General features: G+C 36.9%; 1 protein-coding gene across 12 annotated transcripts in view; it reads left to right on the top strand.

Annotated features, from left to right (window-relative positions):
• The window catches only part of THRB (thyroid hormone receptor beta), a 169,437-nt gene that overhangs the window by 119,132 nt on the left and 24,330 nt on the right, over nt 1-25,975 (top strand). For 11 of the 12 annotated variants that reach the window (XM_071429363.1, XM_071429357.1, XM_071429359.1 and 8 more), the window contains one exon: nt 739-803. In XM_071429363.1, the coding sequence (XP_071285464.1) occupies nt 797-803 (7 nt within the window). In that variant the 5' untranslated portion in view covers nt 739-796. Of the gene's footprint in view, nt 1-738; nt 804-19,934; nt 20,263-25,975 lie in introns of those variants that run through there. The other variant, XM_071429352.1, reaches the window with a different exon arrangement.

Below are 25,975 nucleotides of genomic sequence, written 5' to 3'. Positions count from 1 at the left end.
GTGTGTGTGTGTGTGTTTGTGTGTATGTGTATGGATGTATGAAAGGGGGACACAATCTAAATATCAAAAACGAGACTTTAAAATGCCAGATTCGGTTCTTCACAGATGCAGATGTCTTGTTAATAAAATAGAGGATATCATTGTTCAAAAGTGTTAAGTACATGTAGATTAGTTTTCTACCATATGAACAAAATTATAATTTACATCTCAGAACTTTGTAAAAGTCAGTAGACTTTTGGGTTTTGAATGACTGGGTAAGAATTGGTGTAACTGTGACAGAGAATTTCTAATTCCTTTGAATCTTCTGTTTTTGCTGAACCCAAGAGTAATGGTATATGCGTATCATTAGAAACTGTAAAGTAGAAACCAGTTAGCTCCTGAGGTCACATAAGAGACTTAGAGGAACTTCTGCAGAAAAAATAATGGAAAGTATTCCATGAAATGCATAAAAGCTTTTTTTTAAAATTTTTTTAGCATCAGTAGGCATAGGCTTTTGGACGCTGCTTCCAAATCCCTGTTAACCATAGGTCCTCCAGTCCACCATGTTTGGACCTGATTTACATTTTGTTACCTTATGCAGCTAAGCAAAGTGCTTTGAATTTAATGTGTTAAGCCATCAGACATTGACCATGCTATTCAAGATCCAGAAGGTTCCATCTTGGTTAAATGTTAATGGTGTTCTGCAGATGAGCATTTATGAACATATTACATGGGGTGTTTTTCCTTTTTTTTTGGCAGGTGACATTGGTGACGGAAGAAGGACAAGAATGATTACATATCCATAACTCCCAGCAGTATGTCAGGTAATCATATTTAATAAGAACATCTGTGCAATGTTTCTTGCCTTTCTGGACAATTCTTGCTAAATGTTTATTGAAAAATGCTTCTTTAACAATTTCTGAATTCACTGAAATTGAAATTTGTTGAAATTCTGCATTCATTCCCCATTAGTTCTGGGAATGGAACTCTTTCCTCCATCCAGAGCATAGACATGTGGGACACAGTAATCTTCCCCAGCATTTTTGAAACTTTCATAGTCCTTGGTTTGCCTTCTGGAACCTAGTTGTGTTTTGTTCTGAATGCACATTCCAACTTCAGCTATCCTGCAGAAGCTGCCAGCATAGGAAAAGTTTCTGCTGAGTTTCCTGGCCTAAGTTATTTCATAACATGGACATATCCCCTGATCTTCAACGTGACACAGTCAAACTTATTTTACATAGGTTGCCAAGTACACTTCAGAGAATTATTGACTAGGTCTGCAGGTGTGCTGAAGATCCAGAGTTGACATGACCATTAACCATTTTAAGCCTGCTTAGCCATCTTATCCCTGCCAGTTGCAGAGCATCTGAAGGTTACACATAAATTAGCTGTGTCAGAACCCCCATGTATCTAATCCCTGAACAGTGTCTAAAAAGACATGCTTATTATGTGGAGATCGTATAGAAGGCCAGAGAATTTCAGAATTTGTTTTAGTATTCATCAATTTGCCAAAGAAAGTATTCTACTGATAGCATTTGTCAATGTGTATTTCAAGAGCCAAATGCATAAATGGGACCTTTTAAAAACCTGCAAAATACTGCATGTGCTACATAGGAAAAGTCACCACTAACTAGACTGCATTCCTGGTGTTCTGCCCAAAGGACAGTTTATTTTTACTTGACTATGCAGATCAACTTCCTTTTCCTTTTCCCTAGAAGGCTCCCATCCATTTGTACTGGCCAGCAAGGGGTAACAGCCGCATTCATCAACAAAGATGGTCTTCTGGTTTTAGGTTTCTAGCTAAGAGGTAGAGGGGGGAAGAAACAGAGTATTCTGTAAATATATGCTTTCATAGTAAACCCTATTATCTGATAGTATGAAAAGGTGTGTCTTTTTATGGTTACTTTGCTGCCCATTGAAGCAGAGACAAAAGTAAGAAGGAAGCAGAGAGCACTGAGGCATTCTGTGGAATGAAGTCAAATACTGACCCTTTGCTGGTGTGTCAGGCTCTGACTTGGCATCACTGCCACGTGAGGACTGGGAACGAGTTAGTGTCCTTAGGCTGCATTGGCAGGCCCTGCTAGAGTGGTTTTGCATTGTCCTGCAGGCATTCTGGGCATGGCAATTTCATTTAGCATTTGCCTGTTTTGGAAGAATTTAAAGCACTGGCATGTAATTTGGTCTCTTCCAACTCTATGCTGTGGTCTCCCCTGTCTCACGCTAAACTGTGTTTTATGGCATTTTACTACAGGGCTTGACATTGCTGTGGTTTTGGAGGGAGCAGTTATTAGCTTCTGCTGTGTGATGGCAAGAGATGAGGAAGGAAACACAGTGTACCCACTTTATCCTCACCTTCTCTGTTGGGTCTGTGGCTTCCTGTGGAGGGTGGGTTTGTGGAGATTTTCCACTAGCACTCTAATCAGTCCTGACTCCCTGGACTTGCCCCTGGCAGGGCAGTTCTGCTAAGCTCAGAGAAACACAAAGCCTAATTGGAAGGACCTATATTTTCTGCATTTCTTTTGACAGAAGTCAGCAGAGCAAATATGTGCAAAGGACATTATCATCAAGCAAAAAAAAAAAAAAGTTGAGATGGAGATGACTGTTTGTACAGCTGTAGATGTCCATCACTTTTCATTATGAGCAGTTCATATTTTCTGTTTCTGATTATAGGAATGACGTTCCCTACACGAGTGTAAATGTGCAGAGAAACATGGATGAAATGAAATACTTTCAAACTGTATAAAAACTTCATAAATACCGTGATCCAGAGCCAGACAAGAGTCATTTTCTAATGAATGATAATGGAAGTTTAGATTCTGTTACTGAGTCACTGGAATATGGGAGCAGAATCTAATATGAAACCAAACCAGCTGGCTAAAATAACAGGCTGTATTATTCTGTGGTTTTGATAGATAATTTTTCCTCCCCATATGTTATGTTTCTACTGCAGTATGTATTTTCCACTTGTAGGCACTGCCTGAAAGCCTTCAGGTTCTTGTGCAATCTAGAGAAGTTTTTCTGACAGGAGATTGTAGAATTTGACTTTGACAGTAAAACCAGTCTTTAGTGCATTTGCAGACTAAAAAATTTGTCCCCATCTTTCTTACAGGCCCCCTTCAGGTACTAAAAAGCCACAATCAACTCTCCCCAGAGCTTTCCCTCTTCAAGGCTAAACAGTTTCAACTTTTTCAAGCTTTCATTATAGGAGAGGTGTTTGATTCTTGTGATCATCTTGGTGTCCCTCTTCTGGACTTACAAGTCTATGTCCTTCCTGTTCTGAGGACCCCAGAGCTGGATGCAGTGCTCCAGGTGGGGTCTCGTGAGAGGGGAATAGAGGGGCAGAATCTCCTTCCTTGCTCTGGTGGCCACACTGCTTTGGATGCAGCCTGTGGTGTGATTGGTTTTCTGGTCTGAAACAGCAGTGTTCATCAGCAGTTTTACAGTTGACACCAACAATTACTGCCCACAAAGTAATGTCTAAGAAAAAAAAAATTATCAGCATAATAAAATTAGTACTATCTTAGCAATAAGAGCAAGTTCTTTCGTGTGCATACATTTGCATGATAGAATAGTAAAAAAGTTGGAAAGTATTATTTTCTCATTGAGAAAATAAAATAAATAAGCAAGTATGTAAAATAATTTTTAAAGTTCTTTCTATTTTAGTACTGTTATGAAACTTCTGGTTTAACATCACTATTCACCGGCCACAGCTGTCACTGAAGGCTCCCTTCTGTACATTTTCTCCCAAAATGCAGGACAAACCTTGAGACGTATTTTCATCTTACTTTATTTTATACAGTGAAAACTGAAGAAGAAATTCAAGAAAGGGTTCTAAAACCCAGAAAATAGTATTTGTAGAATACAGTAAATCTCATAATTTTTACTTTCATGCAAATGAAGAGAGAATGTAAAGAGTATAATAGTGGTTCCAGTAAAAGCTTCTTTCACTGATTTCAGTGAGGCTGGGGTTTTACTCTGCTTTTACTTGGGAGCTTCAAAATCAACCCAGTCATTGTCATTGTGCTTCTACTCAAATATCCACACTGTTCTATTTGGTAATGACTATAAAGTTAGATCAAGATAGGAATTATAATAAAATTAAGTGCTTACATTGGGGAATATAATTTAAATGTCATAAATGCATATTTTCAGTAAGTAGAATTTAATATGCAACGTTTCTTGAAACAGGTCCCTCATTTGGAGAAGAAATTAATCAGCTTTCGTGCAACAAATCCATTTGAAAACCAGTGTCTCCAAGGGTGTTGCACGTAGTTTCCAAGAACTGGGAAAAGTAATAGAATAGGAAAGGTACCACATTTTCTTCATGAGTCTTTTCACTGTAATGCTCATTACCCTGTAAACTTGGCATTAATTCAGGCAGAGAACAGTTTATTGTTTAACATCAGCTGAGAAATTATTTCTCCCGAATTTCTATAATGATTTTCCTAGGATAATTTAATTTGACATACATCACTGTCTGACACTTCTTTGCCTGCCAGACCATGATAAAATCTGACTAACTCAAGTGTATTATTTCTTTTAAGTAATGGACTTTTTAGGAGGACAGTAAATACTTTAATATAAGATTTTGTTATGCCAGGATTCAGCAGCTTTGTAATGAGCTTTTGGGGATTTTCAAAAGGTTAACAAGATTTATATTGTGGGATGTTTTTGCATGAAGCTATGAATCACTCCATGATGGCTCTTATTACTTAGAAGCGCATTTCTGAATATGCAGTTAAAAATATCACACTTGCTAAGTTCTAGGTTACAGACACTCTGCGTTAATTTTTGGGTTCAAAAATTTAATATTTTTAAAAGTGCTTTGTAAAAGTGCTGTATAAATACAAAAGCCAAGTAGTCTGCGAAACATTTTGTAACGTTTAACGTTTCAAATTTTGTGTAATTCTTTAATATGTTGTATTTTCTTTCTAACTTATGAATACCTGCTGGTTTTTTTCCTCAAAAGATCACACATTTTAAAAAAAAAAAAAAAAAGAGGGGGAGGGGAATCCGATTAGATTTCACAAAGAACAGAGAGAACAAACTTTTTTTTGTAGTAGCAGTACTTTTTTTAGTTTTGTAGCATTTGCTAGTCATTTTAGGTATATTTCATTATGTTAATGCTGATATGTTTTTTCCGTTTTCTTTTTAATGATCTATCAGTATATTTAGTCCCTTTATATAGTAGTTTTTTTTAAGCCAGAGCTGTTTCTTTTGATAACTCATTTTTCTGAAATTTATTTCTGTTGGGAGCAGACTGTTGTATTTTAAATTTTGAGTGTAATTCTTAGACTGTGTAGTTGTTTTTCACTACTGATATCAGGTAAAGGAGGACTGCAAAGTGTCAGTGTAAAATGTACTTCTTTATTTTGCAGGCAAGAAGATTTTAGAATAGTCATTTAAAAGGAGTAAAATGTCCTTCTGTTTTTTCTAAGTCTTCTCCAATAGCCTATAAAATAAAGCACTTTGCTGTGCTTGCCACAGGAGTTACAGCCTGCCATTTTATGATCTTCAAAAGCCTAACCACAGCTGCTGTTCAGTTCTTCTGATAACTGTATGCCAGAGCAATCAACTTACAACTTTTGTCCTTGGTATTGATCCCTGTACATAGAGAGGACTTTAATTTTTTTTGTGCCAGTTGAAAAGCTGTTGGTAAACTGTGGGATCAGTCCACCTGGGCATTTTCCAGTTATTTCCATATAAAAATACCTTTTGCATTCTCTAAATTCCCTTCTCATTATGTTCTTTAAAAGCATCAGATTTGCTGCAGTGCTATCATAAAAAAAAGATAAATGTTTAAGGAAATGTGTAAATGTTGTCATACACAAAGGCCTTTCACTATTGTTTTGTTGTGTTTCTGCAAATGGTTTAGATCTGTTCCAAGCTTGAGTTTATTTGAAGTTAAAAGAATTCTCTCCTCACATCCAAATTTGTCTTTCTTACTGAAGAAGCTTTGACTGCATTGTTTGGGCAAACCTTATTTGTTTATTTACCTTTTTTGTCTATTACAAATTATGTATTTGTCAAGACTGCTAGTTTTAGTACCTTTGTTTGTTTTACCTGGCCCTTACTTAAACCTCAGTCCTTCAATGGGAGGTGTTATTTCAAGATATCTCTTTAAGCAGTTTTAGAACTGAAATAACTTGAACTGTTTCACCACCTTGATAAAAGAAAAACCTTCAATTATGCGCTTGTATCCCCAGGATTTTGTTAGCAAGCAGTAGCCAAATGTACTGTCCACTACCCGGTGGGAGGAAATGGAAGGTCTAGTGAGAGGTTAGGGAAAGACCATGTGAATTGATTTGAAAGCTCATGAGGAAAGTAATATTCAGAATCAGGATTTTAGAAAAAGGTGGCAGTGATCTAAAGTGATTTGTAGAAGTGATTTGAGTGATTTACTAAATGGTTTCACTGTAACTTAATTGTTTTTAAAGATGTGTTTTATGTATTTTGAGCCATATTCTGAAAATGGTGTTTTGTCTTCTCACTTTTATTTTAGTAGTTCCCAGGCATTACAAGAATTATCTAACACAACATGAAAAGAGTAAACATCCATTAACATTCCCATATTCACACAAACAGTAGTCTGTAAAATGAGCCCTGGAGAGGTGGATTGCTGTCTGTGGGGAACTAAATCAGTGTTGTTTTAAAACATAGGGAGGTGGTTCTGCACATGAAGACAGACACTGGGATTCCTTGCTAGAGGGGACTGTGAACACAAAAAATGTACTCAAGAGTAGACTGGGCTGTAGTTCAAAAAGAGATCCAGTGGGTATTGCTGCATTTTAGAAAGGCCACAAGGGCTCAGTCAGTCCCTTGGGCTGAGGAGTAGCTGGGGATTGAGAGACTCTTGGTGGGAGCTCTCATATGTGCTTGCTTTGTTCTTACTCTTCCCTGGGTATCCATTTATGACTCCTGTTGGAGAACAGCAGCCAGGTGAGCCCTGTGGTTCAGCTATAGCTTCTTCTCAGAAAAACTCCCTCCCATGTGTTGGGCAGAGCTGTGAGAGGGAAGAATGCATTTATGGCATCTATGTGGCTGTATTGGTTAGCTCCACCATTCTAGTTCCATGGTGTGTCCTGGCATTTTACTGCTTTTCCCCATATAGCTTTGGTCATTCATTTCTTTTGGTAAGTTTGTTTTATCTGTAGCTGCTACAAGATTCTGTTTTGGTCTATACAATTCCTGTTCATTTCTCAAAGGACAGGATTTCAGAGAGCTCTTTACGTACCAAAAACCCTGAACAATTTGCTTCTCTGTGCTCAGAACCTGCCTCTGGTGAACTTGCAGATGAACTGCCAGGTTCTTCTGGGTATTCTTTTTCTCTGATTAATTTTTTCTCATGTTTAGAAATTTGAGCATAATGTCAACCCCAGCTCTTGATGAGATAAGTGTATGTGTAATATTGCTTTAAAAGTTAATGGAAATTTAGCTTGTTTTTAAAAAGTGATTGCACTGATTCACAGAGGAGCTCATTAAGATGTATCAAGAACAAGGATAAAGCTATTACACTCTTTATTGCAAGTTTCCTAATATTGCCTTTTCTTACACATTAGAAACTGTTTACAAAGTTTATTGTAATTATCTGTGCACTCTTCTTTTCTGGTGATTTAATACTTGTCCAAAAGATTGGAAATATTGAAATTTAATCTTTAAATCCATATTCTAAAATGTAATGTTTAAATATTTTATTTATAATATTGCCACTGCTAAAGCAAGTGGCAGAACAACAACCCTGGATTAAATAACCCTGGCTGTTTACTTCTACAAGGATACACATATGCACATGTTTCTGAAATATTGAAAATCACCTAATGGACATTGCTCATTCTACCTGCTACAGTTCCTTTCACTCTACAATTCTTTTCTTATAGGCATTGTAATTTTTATATTTTAGAAATTCAGGAAAGAAATCACATGTTCTCAAAGGTTTTATTTAGCACATTTACAGAGGCAAAATTTGCATATTTAAGAAGAAGAGTCTGGCTAGTCTGTGTGAGCTGGGCTCCATCCTTCTGCTTATTCAATGATCATATGACCCTAGTTTAAAAGTAGTGAAACTCAATTGTGAAGTGTTTCTCTCTTTTATAAGGAAGCATAAGGAGAAAATGCTATTCTTTTTTCTTGGGAGAAAATGGAAGGGTAGGAGATAAAAGACGAAGAGGAGAGAAGAAGCAAAATAAATGAGAGAAAATAAAATGGTGTGAACTGACAGCAAGATTAATGAGAAGAAATGGAACCTTAGCCTTGGTGACATAGATGGTTTTGTCTTTTCCAGCACAAACACACATGAAAGCTTCACATGTTTTTACTTATAGTTTGTGGGGTTTAAAATGCTGGAACAAAGTATGAATCAGGTGTTAACTTTACTGGGACATGTCCTTTAATTGTAGCTTGGTTGCTTTTTCCTTTCTTTCTCTCAAGTCATCAAGTAAAAATCCTCTAGTTTTATTGGACTGGGTCCATACAAAGCTAGGCTGCTTCATCAACCTACTGTGCACCCCTCAGTCCTAATCCTAATTACATTTGCCTTAGTTGATCTCTCTGAAGCCAACCCACTTCAGTGTCCTTATATGCTTGCACTTCAATGGTAAAACAAAAAAAAACCAAAAAAAAAACAGTGAGGTGCTGTTGTCTCTGCTGCTCTTTTTTCAGTAAACCTCAAATATCAAAGAAGGAAAAGCTTTATTATGTACATTTGCAATCAAGTAAGCTAATGACAATTCAGAGATCTCCAAGCTGGTTTCCTAATTGCCCCTGTTTTGGTCAGCTGCAAATTGAAGTACTGTATAGAGAGAATTTTCAGTGGAGATTCTGCTGTGAGCAGTTTTGGAATGTAAAATAACTTTTTGTTGTTAGAGGAAGTGTCTTTGTAACTGGGAAAACAGCAATCCTCGGACATCCCAGAACTGTTAATTTACCTTTTGTCTAAGTGACAGCCTGTTGCTGAGGGTGAAAAATAAATGTTTGCACTCCCCCAAAAAGTGTGAGCAATGTAGTCAGTCTCTGAGGAGCAGGCACTGATTGCCTTTGTGTTCACAGCAGCTTTCATCACCAGTGGATCTAGCTGTTAACTGGAGCTCCTGTGGTATAAAGCAATAACAGTAATAATGGTAATGCAGATCCAGCCTTGATTGCAACAGGGCAGATCCTAAGCAAGGAAAATTAGTGTAGCTCTCAGGGCACAGCAGGGGGAATTAAATGCAGTGCCTCTGGGGTTGTTGTGAGCATGGGGAACAGGCACTCCTCCAGTGTGGTTTTTGGTCCTATTTTGTGCACTCTGAGTTTTTGTCTGGATCAAAGTTCAGGGTTGGTATACAGCTCATTCCAGCAGGAAACACTGTCTTCCTGGCTGGCTGGCTACCACCTTCCATCTTTCTGGAGATACAACTTAATGCCTCTCTTCACTTGGGTTGTATTAAAAATGGTAGAGCTTTTTGTATATTGCTTCTTTGACCACTGTTGGCAGATACTAGTAGGAAATTGGGAAAAAAGGCCACATAACTGAGATGAAAACAAATTGTTCCATATTTTTTCTGTAGTCCTTTATATATTGACATTCAGATAACACTGCATGCCTGAGAATAGGCCAACCTTTACAATTACCCATTAAGGAGTATTTGCTTTGGTTTGTAATAAAAGAATTCTTAGGGATTCCCCTTGCCTATTCTTTTAGGTAAGCTTAATGGGCAGTTCATCTGCTAAAACTTTTCTTCTTCTGTAAAAACAAACTTGCCTTTAAAAAAACCTTCTGATGGGAATTTGAGGAAGTCTTTTGACCTGCTGACTGCTGAGATGCCAGTTATTGCTACAGTGTGCATTTTGAAATTGCTTGGTGATTCTTTGATGAGAAGAGCTCTGGCCCTGCTTGTTAGTCCTCTTTACTCTGAAACAGGGCCTGTAGTTTTTAGTCATGGTTCATCCCAGTAGGCTGTACTGCTTCCTGCCTTGATTATACCTGTTTTAACAGTAGCTAGAGGGAGAGAGAGTTGCTTCTCTTACAGGTAAGAAGTGGAGACAAAATTACATTATCATCCTTTATCAAAGATTTTGGGTTGACAAGACCAAGAGCAGATGCAGGAATTTCAACTGTTTGTTTTTTTGGTTTTGGTTTTTTTTTTTTTTTTATAAAAAGGAAAAAAAAGGCTTTGAGAAATTCAGGCAGTATATGTTAGAACCAATGGAGTAGAACAAATAATGTAGTCTTCTCATGAAAATAATTTAACATTATAATAAGAAGAATAGTAATTTAAGAAATAAACATCCACTGTGCCTCAGTATAGGAGGTAAAAGAATAGAAGACAAAATATAAGAGCCTTCAGTGGTAGTTCCTTGCAACTTAATCTTTGACTAGCAAAACTTGAATGTGTAATGTCCCTGGTGACTGAGGAGAATTTGTGAAATAAAGTGGGAACTTGTAAAATTAAATGAACTGTAACTAACATGGCAGGCAAAATAGTGAGACAAATTTCAGAGAGAGATAAAAGGAGAAGAGAGCATATAGCTTCTTGATGTTTGGCTAGCTTTGTTAAACTCTGCCTGTGTAAATTCCAAATGATGGAAACTGTAATAGAATCAATTTCTCCTCATAATTTAAATGTGTCTATAATCATATTTCAAAGTCCCGTGGATGCTTTGCTAACGAAGAAATTGGAAGATATGTTTTGATTTTATTTTTTAAGTTATGAAGGGTTTTGGAGTTCCTTGCTAAAGGTAAAAATCTATAAGCCTCATGTGACACCCTCTCTGAATCCTTGGGGAACAGAATTTTTACCATAGTCATGAATATATGGGTTTTAATTAAAATCAAAGGTAACACAAATCCCCATAGGCTAAAAGACAGCAAAGATGGCCTTTAATATCAAAGATAAATTTGAGGAAAATATATAGAAATTTTTGCCTAATGAGATTGAACAGCCTGAATTATGAATCACTGATCTTGAGGACTAATACCAAGACCTGAGTACCTGAGGGTACAACTGACTTTTCTAAACAAGGTCAAGAATTGTGTTGCATCACTGGCCTGCTCAAGGAGCTGACAAAGCATGGATCTATTTATGAATGCATAATAGAAATGCCAGTATTTTTAATATATATATTGCACATGCCTGACTCTCACATTTTGAGAACGTTATCCATGCAGGGAGATAGTTAGAGTGTGAAGGAACTCAAGGGAGAGTAGCCTTTTACTGAACCAAGTACACTGTTCAAGGTTATGCAAAGTCTAGAGGAAGGGTGGCTTGTAGTGCACAGCTCTTCTTTTTGCCACAGAAAATGAAATCCTCAGTTCCCAGAGGACCTTATCAGAGAAACCCTATCTCTTTCTCTGTGCTTAAATTTATGAAGTCAAGAGAATATAAAAGTGTTCAAATTATGAAAAAAAGTTTTATATTCTATTCTTTTTATATTTTCTTAAATTGCCTAGTATTTCTGGGTTACTTTCACTATTCTATTTTAAACTGATTATCCTCCTACAAGTGATATTCTCTTGCCATATTACCTGCATTTAGAATTAGTTTTTAATTTTACTTAGAAAATGAAGTCTGAACTAAGAGCAGATCTATAAAGCTAGAAGTAAGTAGGTAAGAGCAAATTATGTAGGTAACTTACCTGCCCTTTGCATTGAAGTCCATGATGCCAGGTACTTTCTCAAATTTGTGTTACTGATGTCCATCTGAGATACAGTCAGTAGAAGAAACAGATTTGTATCTGCAAATGTCAGGTGAGCTTGTATTCTTAGCAGCAAAAAGGTGTTTACATCTAAAATTAAATAACATACTCAGGAAAGCTGTATGTACATACAGGAATTAAAGTAGGATAACAGTATTTAAAACTAACCATGATTAAGTTTTCTGAATTTGTCCTGTACTAACAATATTCCACTTAAGAGAAGTCCTAAGACAAAGGATTCAGAAACAGCAATATTATGATAGAACTGGTAATCCCAATTTACTTTGAATCATTTTTTTCTGGAAATTACTGACTTGGCATGCCCTTACCAATATGTTGCTTTACTGAGTGAAATGCATGTAAAATTGACTCTTAGGTTGATTAGAACAGCAGAATCTTACTATGATTAAAACCACTGTGGTATCAGTCATCAGATGTCTGGAATTTGCTATTTTCTTTATGCAAGTTAAACAGCTATTTTGTATTTTAATTTTGTTACATATAATATAAAATAAAATAATTTCTTAAATACCAAATGTGATCTTTGATGGGTCATTTCTACTGATTTTAGTTCGCTGCCCAGAAATAGAAATTGGGCTGTATTTAGTTTTCCAAATGTGTCAGCTAGTGGTATATCAGCTTCTTCTATACCAAAGAACAAGCAATGACCAGTTAGATAAAATCATGCAGGTTTGGTATTGTCCATTATCCACACTGGAGCCAAGTGTCCTTGCTCCTGAGATAAAATTAGCATCTCTGATACTCCACTGTGACCACAGGCGGAGAAAGGCAGTAGGTAGCAAAAGCGGAACTGCTAAGCATGCCCACATAAGAATGTCACACTTAGGTAACTGAGTGTCCCTCAGGTCAGCCTACGATAAGAGCAAAGTCAAACAAGGCTGAATCCTTGATGTTTTGTGTTTTAAGTATCTGAAAATTGTTCACGACCAGCCTCGACCTACAAGACCTCAAATGATCATATGAGCAAGGCAATAAATCGGTGTTAACTTGCCCTGGGGCCCATGTTGTAGTTGTGATGTTGTGAAAGTTGCATCTAGTGTTAGCCTGTCCACGTAGATCTGCCTGCTTTTTCAGGATTCTCAGACAGGAAAATTTTATATTCACTTTTACTGAAGGGGAACTATGGTGGCTGAATGGGCATGGCTGAAGGGTTCTGCATCGTATCAGTGCAGTCCAGTGGAGATGCACGGGAATACCACAGCATCAGGAGAGCTGGGGAACCACTTGCTTTCCAAAACTCCACACCTGAGCAAGATTTTGGCAAAGCCAACGGTTTGTAGCCCTGCAGTATTTGCCAAACATCCAGGACGTGGCCTTCCGTTGTGGGACAGACTGATTCACCTTCCTGACAGAAATCAGAAATGGAATGTAGTGGGCATAACAGAAAATCATTTCTGTAGGAAAAGACACTTCAAAAATTATGATATCCAGAGGAATGGACAGCAGCTTTCGCAATGCCGACATGCTTCAACTTGGACTAGTACAATTTTACAGCCAGGCTATACAAAAGCAAACTTTCAAATCATGTCAAGTGCCCAGGAATACCAAAAAGAAGAAAAAAAGTGTAAAGGTAACTGACATTATCATGCAGAGCACAGCAAATGCTGTATCTAGAAAAAACAAAAAGCAAAACCAGCTTATGTCTTTGTTTACTGTCAGGGGTTTGGCCATTGGTAAAAGCATTATTATGTGGGGATGTTTTCTAGCTACCAACCTTTTTTTAATTTATTTGGTTTTTATCAGTGGTAATTGCGGTTTTTAGTTTTCTCTTCTATTTAATTTAATAGCTTTGTGAAGAGCCCTTACGACAATGTGGTTAGTACTTACTGGGGTTTTCTGTGTGATACCTATACAGAATAACATCTCTTCTTTTAGAGCTTTTAAAAAGTATTTGTCTCTCTCCTTATGATCTTTATAAGCTGATCAAAAATCTTTTCTGAACTTGGCCTTTTTTTTAAAGCATATCTTTGATACATTCAAAATGCAAAGACAAAAGAAAGCCTTCTTTTCTACTTTCAGGGTGTTCAGCTCTCAGCAGTGACTCTGTTGTTTGCCTTCTTTCTTAATATTAACCATACCCAAAGCCTCAGTGGGTACATGTACAGAGCTCAAGTGGGACTTCTTGTTAGGAATATTCTCTGCCTCACTAGTCAGGAGAATAGACCATTTTCTCTGAGGTAGGTTGTTTTCACATCAGCACAGCATTGAAGGAACTTCTTTTAAGAATCGCAGTTGCTAGGGTATTAGCACAAATGTAGTGCTTAAGTTATTCTTATTCCTCTTTAAACTTAGATAAATGGTTCTTCATTGCTCTTCACCTAAAAAATAATTGCTGTATATTGTGAGGGGGGATTACAAGTTGTTTTCTTTTACTTAAGACTTGCGTCACTCCAGGAAGAAAGATTACAGTGTCAGGCAGGATATCACCTCATGAAAAAGTTAAACTGGTCTAAGTACCTGATTTCTTTAGATTTAGTTGTGCTTTACCTCAGAATGCCTCTTTGCTAACAGATGTCAGGTGTTGATCGCTTTAACGTCTTACTAAGGGCTGTCAGGAGGCTACCAAACCCAGACAGTCCCATCCAGGAGCCTGTTAATTATGTTATGTCAAGCTAAATTAGCCTGTTTTCTGCTTGGTTTTATTTTTGAACAAATGAAACTTCTTACCTTGATGTTTTCATGTGAAGTTGAGGCAGGGAATGACTCAAAAAAGGTACATGTTTTAAGTGTTGGCCATTACTTTCTCAAGAGATAAGCTCTGTAATTAACTGATGTCTGCTAACAGGGTCTTCCAATTATGATATATGGGGAGGCTTAACAAAGTGGGTTGTCTGGGTCACAGGTCTATAATTACTCTTAGTAATATTTGTTTGGGGACCATCTTAAAAGTCATCCAAACTATTGAAGAATTTTGTTTGCTCATTTGTTGGCTGACATCTCAAGGAGTAAATGCTTTCTGACAAGACCGTGTGCTACCTATCCATGTCATGAATAGTGCAAAAAAAAGCAAGCACAAACCCTGGAGGAGTCCTCATCAGAAAAGAGCAAGCTCCATTCTCTTTTTACCAAATTTATTCAAGGTGTCAAAAATATTTTGAGGGATAGCTGGAATTGTAGTGTATCTGAACGTTTAAATATAAACGATGACATTCTTTGTTATTCAAGCAGACTAATGAGTCTGAAGTATTTCAATAAAAGGCACATCACACTGGCATTTTATGAGTCACAGACAAATTTAGTGTCATGTCATAACCAAGGTACAGTGGGTTTTGTGAGAGGAGCAGTTTTAGAGAAATAACTAAGTTGGTACACGTGGAGAAAAGAGGTGTGCTGTTGTCTAAGTAAGATTTTCATCTAGTTTGTACCACAGGGCAGCTAGTTTGAATCTTCCTGCATCTGTTGCAAACCAAAGAAAATCATTTTATGTCCGAAAGATTTAGCTTTTTCTCCTTCAACTATTATAAATAGTCGAAGGAGAAGTATCGGAGAAGTATCATAGACAAAAAGATTTTTTTTAATGTCTTATCTTCCACTGAGGCATACTCGTCCAGTGCTGTTGTGACTTTTCAGCACCAGAATTCCATAATCCTACCTACCTTATGATTTAGTCACAAGTAGAGTTTTCAAAATAAAATAAAAACCATGAAGAATTAATTTTCTGTTCTTGTAAATGCTTGTTGTTATTTTGGATTCTGATGTTTGAGGTTTTCTTAAGTTAATCTCTAAGTTTGCATAGTCATACTTCTGAGGGACCATTTTGAGTCTTTGATAATAGTGCATAAAGTGAATGAATAAGGTGGTGCAAATACATATATTAAAGAGAGATGGTAACTCATTGTGTGGGCCCAGAGAGAGTTGTATTTGACAACTTACGGGTGTTGCAAAAATGACATTAGTAGTTTTGCTCAAAAGCTGTTGCAGTTTTCAGTATATGTTCCTTATGATATGAGAAGATCTGTCTGGAATGTAGCCCATGTTATGAAAGTGCTGATTTGTGTTTGCTTAGAAAAGCCATGATCTATTTTCTTTTTTTTTTCCCAAAACCATCAGAGTTGGCTGAGACAATTCAGGCAACAATAAAATCCATAAATAGGAAATATAACAGTTATTTTGTAATGTGTAAAAATTCATTTTACAAAGCTAGGAACTGATAATACAGGCATACAAAACTGTGAAGAGTTCAGAACGGTATGTTTAATCTTTGCAACTACGTGTTTAAATGTGTAAAGTTTTTTAGTAAATCCTGGATTTTTATTCATCTTTATGCATGAAGTCTGAACAGCAACCAAGATAAGATCCTTCCATTTGGTCCTTCAGCAGTAGCACTCTGCCCTGACTGATTTCTGATTTGAATGCTCTGCAATACCTCCCACATACTGACACTGCTGAATCTTTTAGAATGGCGTGCAGGGGCCCTATCTGCAGCATTGCGATACCCAGGACTCTAGACCAGGGGTGCACAGTTTGGAAAAAGTCAGGAGAATAGGACTCTTGCAGGTAATATTCCACAGCAGATTAAATTGCACTTCATGATACTTCTTTTTTCTGTGTCAGGGACCTCTGTTGGTTGGGCTGTAGTGTTCAGAGGGACGCGACAGGATTTTTGTCTTTCCTTAACATTTCTGTGGGTTCGTTTTGGTGGGTTTTCTAACCAAGATAAGTCACAAGAGAAGTGCATCTTAATGGGGGTATTTCATTGTTTGTAATTAAAAATCTTAGTCATAATTTGTAAAACAGGAGTTAATGAAGGGCTGAATGGTGTAGTGTAAGGCGGTCTCTTCTGCAGATTCCCCCTTTCAGGCATTCACAGCCTTATTTTTGCCCACCCAGTTAATATCACTGACTGCGTTAGACTTACTTCTGATTTACACCAGGGTGAGTATATAAAAACCTTTGGGGCATTCCAAAGTTCAACAAGTAATTCCTGTCTTTTTTAGAACAATGGACTAACACCTTAGACTGTGAGAGGTTTGAGCTTTGGATCCTCTGCCATTACAGTGTCAAAATTTCTGTTTTATTCCTGGCCTGTTTGCTTGAATTGAAGGGTTTATTCTGATGGTGATTAACTTCCGTGTGTTCACATAATCAGACACGTGTGAACTCATAAAATTCCAAGTGTGATATTACATTGCTGGAGGCAACAAAAGCTCAACATGACATGATGTAAAGACATAAATATTCAAATAGGAATACAAAACAAAGAAAAAATATTATTCTACTCCACTTTCAGACTTTTGATAAAGAAGACACTGTCTGACTGTCTTGTATCAGAGAATTTAATTCAAAGGCATACATGAAATGAACCTACAGGATTGGACCCTAAAAGATTAGCATGAAAATATTCTAGGAATATTTCAGTTTTTAAAATCTTTGCAGTGTTCTTTGAAGTGATTTGTTTCCAAGGGAACAACAATCTGCAGAGCTATAAATCTCTTTAATAGTAACATATCACAGGTAAGAAACCCACATTCCCTGGTAGTGTTCATAATTTTTTTTTGTTTGTTGGAAAAGTAATTTTTCATTTTTCCTTATCCTTCACAGTTTCATGTAATTTAATTTCCTTAAGGTATTAAAGGAACTCTTGACAAAAATAGTACATGTAACACATTTCTGAGCATCATTGATGTAGCTTAGAAAATAAGAAATGTTTCAGGGATTTATTTTGAAACAGAAAGTAACTCACAGGCTGTGCCATGTTGAAATACCATTTCCTCAGGTGCCGTCCTGGCTGGAACAGCTCTGTCTACAGAAGGCTTCAATTCTGTTTAGTTTTTCAGTAACAAACCTAAAACCAGTCAGAGGGGGAAAAAACAAGAAAATGAAAGATTCGTGAGAATTTTGACTTTGCTGGCAGAGCAAATACACATGGGAAAAATTCTCACTAAGAATTTAAAGCCCAGCTTTTCTGGGTGGTGTCAAAGTATCTAGGTATTGTGTTCTGCTAACCTGTAAAACACAGCCTCACCTCTGTGGGAGCTCTACATAAGTTCCTGTTGGTGGTACAGGGGATCTTTTTGTGGTAAATTAACAACCTAGGTACGGTACTTGGGAATGTTTTATTGGGAGCATGGAGAAGTAAATTCAGCAAGCTGTATATATTTCATACACTACAGCATTACCAACCCATCCCCTCAGCGGGAATGGTTTGGGGGTTTCGGTATAAACAACTATTGCAGAATTTCTTGAATGAAACAGGCGTTTTTATGAAGTGCTGAACACCCATTATTGAAAAATCAGATCTTGCATGAGACATGCTTTTTATCACAGGCAAACTCACTGTTTTTAAAATCTAGATGATGGGCCTGAACTAAAATTAAAATTAACTTTTATTGTGTGCTTTTCACACTGTATTTTACAGTGGTATTTTTGAGTTAGACAATGGTAAATGAGTGAGGGTTCATTAGGGTTTTACTTGTTGGATTTCAGTAACTGTTTGTGGTCTTCATGAAATAAAATGTTTAAATTTTAGATTTTAGGAGAACAAGTTCATTTTAGAGGCAACTTCATTGATTTCAGTAGCACTGATCTCAATATTCAGTTTGATTTACCAAATGTATTATTATTTTATGAGCAAGTTAATAAGAAATGCATGTTAAAGATGCTTCTTTTATAGTTAGAGAGGGAAGAAGAACTCCAAGTATGAATTGTAACTTCTCCGATCATTGGAAGGACTTCTGGATTTGGTACTTAATTAGACATTAACTGGAAATGCTGCTTACTTAGATAGGTTAGTTACAGTTGTGTGTTGGAAGGAAAATGTCTCTCTGTTGGCTGTTTTTATTAGTCTGAAATATTTAGCAAGATCAGATAGGGAAAAATTTTTATATGTCATGACCAGTTCTTACCTATTGCACTGAACTTTTGAGGACTATTTAAGAGTATGTTCATCAAGATTGCTGGATGTATGTTTAAGATCCTAGAAGAAAAATGGCCAAGTTACACAGTCATTTTAGCAATCCTCTAGTTTAAAATGAATGAAGTAAGAAAGCTCTCATTATCAAATCAGTAATAACTAAACTCCTTAATAATAAGAATAGATGTTAGAAAGGGATACCGGTTTATTACTGACTTCACAAGTTTTACTGTATCTTAGCTGTGCTATAAAGAAAAAACACATTTTTCCTCATAAAAAAACCAAATAACAGTTAATATAAGTTAAAAATAAAATAGTTTTTATTTTTAAATAAAACAATGGCTGGTTAAAGAAGATATAATAACCATACTGAAGCTTGAAGTATGTTAAGCAATTAGAATATCATACAGATTTTGTTGTGGCATTGTCATGTTCATAGTTCATAGGTGAGTCAAAATGGGCAAAAAACATTCCTTCCATTCCTCGCTCTCTTATTAGAAAAAAAGCTCTTCTAAAAGCACTTCATTACTGAAACAGAAAAGCTAACAAAGCAGACTAGCAAAGCAATTAGCTTATTGATAATATTTAAGCAGTGTTCTTTTTGCTGATTATATTTTTTTGAAGTTTCCCACCTGTTGAACTCAATAGAAATTACTTCTTGAAATCACTGAAGTTTAGAAAAGCCGCTTTCCCGTAAATTCATTATAAGGCAGTGGGGAGGATTGTGAATGTGTGGAAGGCTGGGGAGATTCATGCATGTAATTCTGTAAAACAAAATCAATAAAGCTGATGACAGATTAAGTTGCTAAATTTTGTAACACTAGACTACTGTTTGGGTCATCAGCACAGCACTATTGGATTTTCTATGGTTTAATGCTGAAAAACAGGATTATTGATTTTAGGATTTTCAGCGTATCCCCTCTGGGAGTTCTTAAGCAGTCTTTATAATTCTTCACACTTAAGTTGACAACTACAGTGACATAACTGTGTCCTTGCCTTAGTAGTCGTTTTCTAATCATATTGGAAAAGGCTGGAAATGGTTTATAAAATGATTATTCCAGACAAATGGGGGAACAGAAGGGTTGTCAGGATGTCACTTCTTTGTCTGGTGGTCATTGCTACCTGACTGCCATCTTCCCTTGGAATTAACTTACAGTCACAGATTAAGACCTTTGACTGTCATAAATCTGCTTCCCAATATGTTTGACTGGCAGGGGAGTTCACAAGCCGTCCCAATATAAATAGGATTTTAGCACATCAGGTGCTGCTCCGAAGTAAAACGGGCTGTTTTGCAGTCGACTTTGTTGGTGTATATTCATTGCTCCTTTCCCGACCCATGTGTATGCATGCCTGCGTGTGTATGCATGTGTGTGTGTACGTAAAGTAGAAGCTGAGATAGGCTAACAAAATGAACTACTGTATGCAAGAAATATATGAAGTGCACCCAGCTGCTGGTAGCAATTGCTACATGCAGTCCACTGATTATTGCACATATATTGAAGATAATCAGGGTTACAGCAGTTGTGATGCTCAGGTCCTGCACAGTAACAACATATATATGGAACAGGCCTGGGCGGTGAATCAGCCTTATACCTGTAGTTACCCTGGAAACGTGTTTAAAAGCGAGTACTCTGACATGGACATGGCCCTGAATCAGTACAACCAACCTGAATTTTTCACAGAAGAAAAACCTACTTTTTCTCAAGTGCAGTCGCCATCGTACTCTCAGAAGAAAGGTAGGGGCATTTTATTTAAATAACAAAAAAAAAATAATCTCTGTTTTTGTTTTTGTTTTGCTTTAAACTTACAGTTGCATCAGTTGGCTCAGATGCATCTTTGAATGTGAAGGCTGCCTGTTCAAAATTGAAAGCAGCAGTAACATAGGTTGCTAGGTGATTGTAAGGTTTTCGGAGAGCGATGAGGATTTCCAAGCACTTTTTCTTAATATATAAGAGACATTTGCAAGTATATTGCTTTTTTTTCTGCTTTCCCGGGCTATTAAGTTCCTTTGCTATTCACCAGTGAGCTTGATAAGAAAGTTTCTCTCCTGAAATGTCATCATTATATATGCTGCATCTTAAAGCTGTGTTTCTGTTTACATACAAACTGTGTAAGTCCGTGTTTTCAGTAAATGTGAACTCTGTTTGCTCAGCAACTCAGGAAAAAGATTCTGAAAAAAAGGACTGTAAATATGTATGGGAAAATGTGTTTGAGTTACTGTTTTCTGAGTGAAAACCACGAGTTTCTGATTATGCAGAGCAAAAAAGACTGAAAATTCAAGAATATATCTATGCAAGAAAGATGACTTTGCATCCAAAAGGCTGATCTAACCAATACATTTGTGAGACAAGTGCAATGTCTGCTCCCTAGGGGTTAAATCATTGCCAGTTTTTAGAATTTATTCTTTTGATTTCAAGTAAGCAAGTGAGATTTAAAAGGAGCCCAAAATACTAACAAACACTTGGAAATGTTTTCAGTGCTGTTTGTTTTGAACTCGGTAACCCAACTTACGCATATGAAGTATACATTCTCTGTGTTTCTTTAAAATCACATTATTAAAGAAAGAAAAAAACCTGTATGTTATACCAAAATAATATCCTTTTCTGATCAGACCAGATTTTCTGTATGCAGTTTTCCAAAATCCAGATGAATCTGATGTAACTAGAGAGATAAAGAAAACACCATTTACTACTTTTGAAGTATCTTTGTAATGAAGAGCAGACTGTTTATTTTTATTAACTACATGGAAAACTGAAGTATTTTCCTCTGGACAAAAAATACTCATTAACTCTTGATGCAATAGATCTCTATGATTGATAGAAAGATGTCTTAATTTTATACATTGAACAGCATCATATTTCCTAATAAAGATAATTATTTTAAAAATCCTTTTTGGAAGCTGTAACGACATGATCAAATTGTAGGCTAAATGTAGTTGTGGATAATACATGTTTTTGTGTTGTGCAACATTTTAAATGCTTTTTAAGGCTTTTTTATCTGTTGTTGGGTTTTAATTGATGACTTCATAGCCTTTGGAGAATTCTTCTATTTCTTGTTTTTGGTTAAGGGAAAAGTTTATCTCAGGATTAACTTAGAAAAAATAAAGACTTGCTGTTGCAAAGTCACTGAAGGAGTACATTTTTCATGATATTAAAGGTTATAAATAATACTTAGTACACCTAGATCAAAGCTTTAAGTTATTTCAGTGCTTAGGCACCCAACATCTGCCCTGTGTCAAGTTTTTGAACTTGTTTGGTTTGAAAGAATACAGAGTTGTTTTTAAAAATGGCTTGTATGCCCTTATTTTCTACCACCTCAGTTTCACTGAGAAATGGCGGTGAATTTCCGAGGAAGCCAGCTCTCTAGCAGGCTTTTAATTGATCATTCACAGAGACTGAGCAATGTGTTTTGGGATTCTTTGAGCCTTATTACTGTGATAATCAATAAAAAGTGGCCTCCCTTCTGTCAAACCTTTGCAAATGTTGAGGTTGTTAAGCAGAAGAGATCTAAACTGCGTGGAACATGTGCATCTTCTCTTTTCTTCTTTTTTTTTTTTTTTAATTTCCATCTTTTAAGCAAGCTATCGTAAAACTAACAAATCTTTTAATCCTGTCCTAAGAACAGAAGGCTTTTCACAGGGCATGTGTGTCTGTATTGATCTGGAATTGATTGGGGGAGCAAGTGAGTTTGTTAGAGAAGCCTTGGTAATAGCCCATTAAAGCAAAATTAATTCCCTAAACAGGTGTTCATGAGGAGTCTTGATTGTTGCAGTTGGTATTTTTGTTAGTCCCCTGAAATTTGTTATAATCTCAGTAATATGCTGTTCAAATCAGATTGTACTTTACAGTAGCACATGGACTTGTTACTTGTTTCCTATCAGAGCTTTTGCTAGTTACCAAATGGTTAAAGTCTTGTTTTCCCTCTGGGAAGAAAAAAAATCAACATTTTTTATGTCGAAAAGCTTGTAATTTGTGAAACGCTATTTAATTACTTCTCTATTTTTATGTCACTTTGAAGGAATTCAGAAAATAACTTGAAAAACAACAACCAAAGACCCCAGCAATGTGTCACTGTCGGGGGGGGGGGGGAGAGAAACATTTATAAAGCCCAGTTGTTCTAAATATCAGAAAGCTGCTTCAGTTATTACAGTACATTAAAAACTATTATTTCCTGACTATCTGTCAGAAGTGGAGATGTGGGTTTAGCTTTGCATCTACTTGTTTCTCCATTACCTTTTGTGCTCTTGTGTACACTTTTAAAAGGTGACAGCACAACGTTTGTGCAAGAGCTTACTGTTTTATTAAGGACGCCCTTTTGGACCTGATCCTGCCCTAGGAAACAGACAGCCACATACACTTTGTTTTCTGTGTAATGCTGTGAAATCTGATAAGCAGAACAGGGCTCATCGTTGTGAGAACAAGGTGCTATTCTCAGTTTTGTCCCAGAGAGCTTAAACTGGAATATTTTTCCCCTCACACAGTGCTGCCAGCCATGGTGAGCTTGCAGCATTGCCTGCTGGATGGGTGATGCTCATGGGGAGCCTATGCCCCCCCTGCCCCTGTGCAGAGGCTGTGCAGACAGACAAAAATGTCCCTGGATCTCCTCACACCACCTATGCTGTGAGGAGGAGTACGCAGTGACAGGAGGAGATAATGCAGTTAGGAAGGTACAAAAGAAATACGTACAGGAGTCCAGAAACATCAGTCTCCCCACACTCGGTGTCTCCATAGTGTTTTGGACATTTGGACAACATGGGAGAAATGTCTGCAAAGTTAAAACTGGGATGAGAGTTGGCTTTTCACTTTCCTTTGCACGGTAATTTCTCAGACAGTGTTAATGAAAGATGTCCACAGGTGTCTGTGAGGTTAGGCTTTAACTTCAGATTCTGTGGGGTAGAGAGCAGTAAGCAGAGGCTGCCCCCCAAACCAAGGGTTTTGGGGGGAATTCTTGAGATTAGGCTGGGGGGCAAATTCTTGAGATTAGGCTGTAGCAGAGCTGGCTTCTCATCCCTGCAGCTCACCTTTCTTCCCAGATACTAGTGAGATACCAGTGAGGTTAATGCCATGTTTGGAAGGGCTCTTGGTATGGTGGGAGAACAGGACTTTGAAAGTTGTTGTAATTGTTGTTATTTTTATAATTGTATTTGCCATAATTATTTCTCTCTATTTTTTCTCAGGCAATTAAGGTGCAGCTGAGAATATGTAGTGTGCGAGTGCTAGAATATGCAACAGAATTAGCCCAAACTGAGTTCTCAGCAGTGTGAGAACATTAGGGTGCTTTCTAAATAGCTAAGAAAAAGTAACATGAAGCTTATGCCAAAATGTCATCTCATCAATGCAGGGAGTGTATGTGGATATAATCAATTTACAGAAGCACTGAGAATTTGTCATCCTGGCCTTTGCAGTAGAACAGTTCCCAGTATGTTAATGATTATTCAAGCTTAAAAATATTAATTTTGCTCTTGACCACCTATCTAAGAAAATAGCACTAAGAAAAAAATTGCATAATCCATTGCATAAATCATTATGCATTTGCACTTATGTTTCTTTCATAACAAAAGTCAATGGAAAAATGTGTTTTCATCTCCTTCACTGTAACCTTTCCACAACCAAATGAAGGATGAAAAAGTGAAGTAAGTTATACTTTGCTTTGTTCAGTGAGGCTTAGATTTCTCAACAAATAACTTTCTTGCAGGCACTAAGATACTGTCTCTAAAAGCATTTAAATTATTTGAGGGGTGGGGAAACTGCATGATCTGACCCTTAAAATGATGTATTTTGTACCTATAATTGCTAATGGCTGCAGGTACAGTACTGATTGCAGAAGTTTAAGTGACAACACAGTTTGGGCTAAAATGTTTTCAGCACATTCTCTGCAAAAGCACTGTTGTTGATAAGGTTTCTGACTCAGCCTAAGGAGCAGAGCTAATGCACTGAAAAGTCATGGAGAGAAAAGGGACTATAAAATGTTTCAGATTCAGTCATTGCAGAATCTTTTGTCAAATTTTAGTAATTTCATAAATCAAAAAATGTCAACAGAGATCAAAATTGAGGACATGCAAGCCAGATAGCTAACAAGAAAAGTGTGAATCAGTGTGAAAAGTGTGCTCAGCAACATTCTCGGTGCTTCCAAGCTCAAAGGAGAAATAAGCCATTTTTCTCAGTGGGAGTAATTTAAAGAAAGTGGGAAACAAGGATCAGTGTATCTGCCCAGCATTTCAGATCAATGTTGATAATAGCACAAATAAGAATGGAGTATGCTTTTTCTCTGTTGGGTCTATGCTTCCACCAACACTCCATTTAAGCTTTTTCTGCTCAAGTATGTCCAGGACGATGCATGGCTGGTCCTTGTAATTTTTTATAATTTGTAAAGAGTTCAAGGTGACTATGAAAGCAGTAGAACAGCCGTACAAATTTACATATCAGTTTTAATACAGTTGAGGATTCTCAAGGTAGTAATTAATTTCATCTTTTTCATTTTTCTACTGTAGTGTCTAGTAAGTGAATACCAGCTTACTGGTAAGTCCTAACTCCTCATTTTAGTAAGTGATCTCTAGTCATGCAAATCTTACCAGATGGGAGAAAGAAAGATTTCAGGGAGTATATTTAATACATGACTCTGCCAGTGTACACTGAAAATTAAAGTACTGAATAATGGTCTTGAAGCATAACTGTCCTTCTACAATAGCAAAAAATGGCATTTTCTGCCTTCAAGGTATAAATCTATGGTGGATTAGGAACAAGCTAATAATGAACATCTGGCAGACAGGCATAGTTTGTTTGCATCAGTGTTACTCATATTCCTGTTTGGTAGTCAAATACCATTTGGTTCTACAATTTTTTTAAGGTGAGGATTAATTCCCTAGGTGAATATCACATTATTTGTATAGATCTGGAGATATAAAGAATGTGCAATGATACTTCAACAAAACTGAAATTGGTTCTTTACTTTTCTCAAAAGATGCTTTTTGTTGTTGATGATGTTAACATGTACCAGATACAGAGGAAGAAGAAGCACTATAATTTTTCAGAGTTTTTTATAATAGAAATAGTTTGCTTTGCTTTGTTGAATGGAGGAATAGGCACTGAGTGTCTTGCTTGTGTCTCTCCAGCCCATTACACTGTGCAGGGTCATATATGGTGCTGTAAGGCATCATTCCTGCAAATGGTAATTTAAGAGTGCATGCATACAGTATTAATGGAGGAGTACCTCAGATGACTGCATGGGGTAGCAGATTTCTTTCTGTCCTTATGGCTGCTTGGGGCAGACTCATTGTGCATTTTCCTGCTGAAGGGAATTGTTTCCTGCCATGCCTCTACAAAGCTACAGTTGTGATTTAGATCGCTCTCAAGATTGGCTATAATGGATTATATGACATATTCTTCTAGAGAGGGGCAAGTGGTCCTGCTGTGTGCTTAGCCTTGCCAAGACAGTCAGATTAGGCAGACT

This window comes from Agelaius tricolor, unplaced genomic scaffold (assembly GCF_023055355.1).
Source record: "Agelaius tricolor isolate 1412-34295 unplaced genomic scaffold, bAgeTri1.0.p SCAF_6, whole genome shotgun sequence".
Lineage (NCBI taxonomy): Eukaryota > Metazoa > Chordata > Aves > Passeriformes > Icteridae > Agelaius > Agelaius tricolor.
Note: the sequence above shows the minus strand (reverse complement) of the source record. Positions and strands in the feature narration are given on the sequence as shown.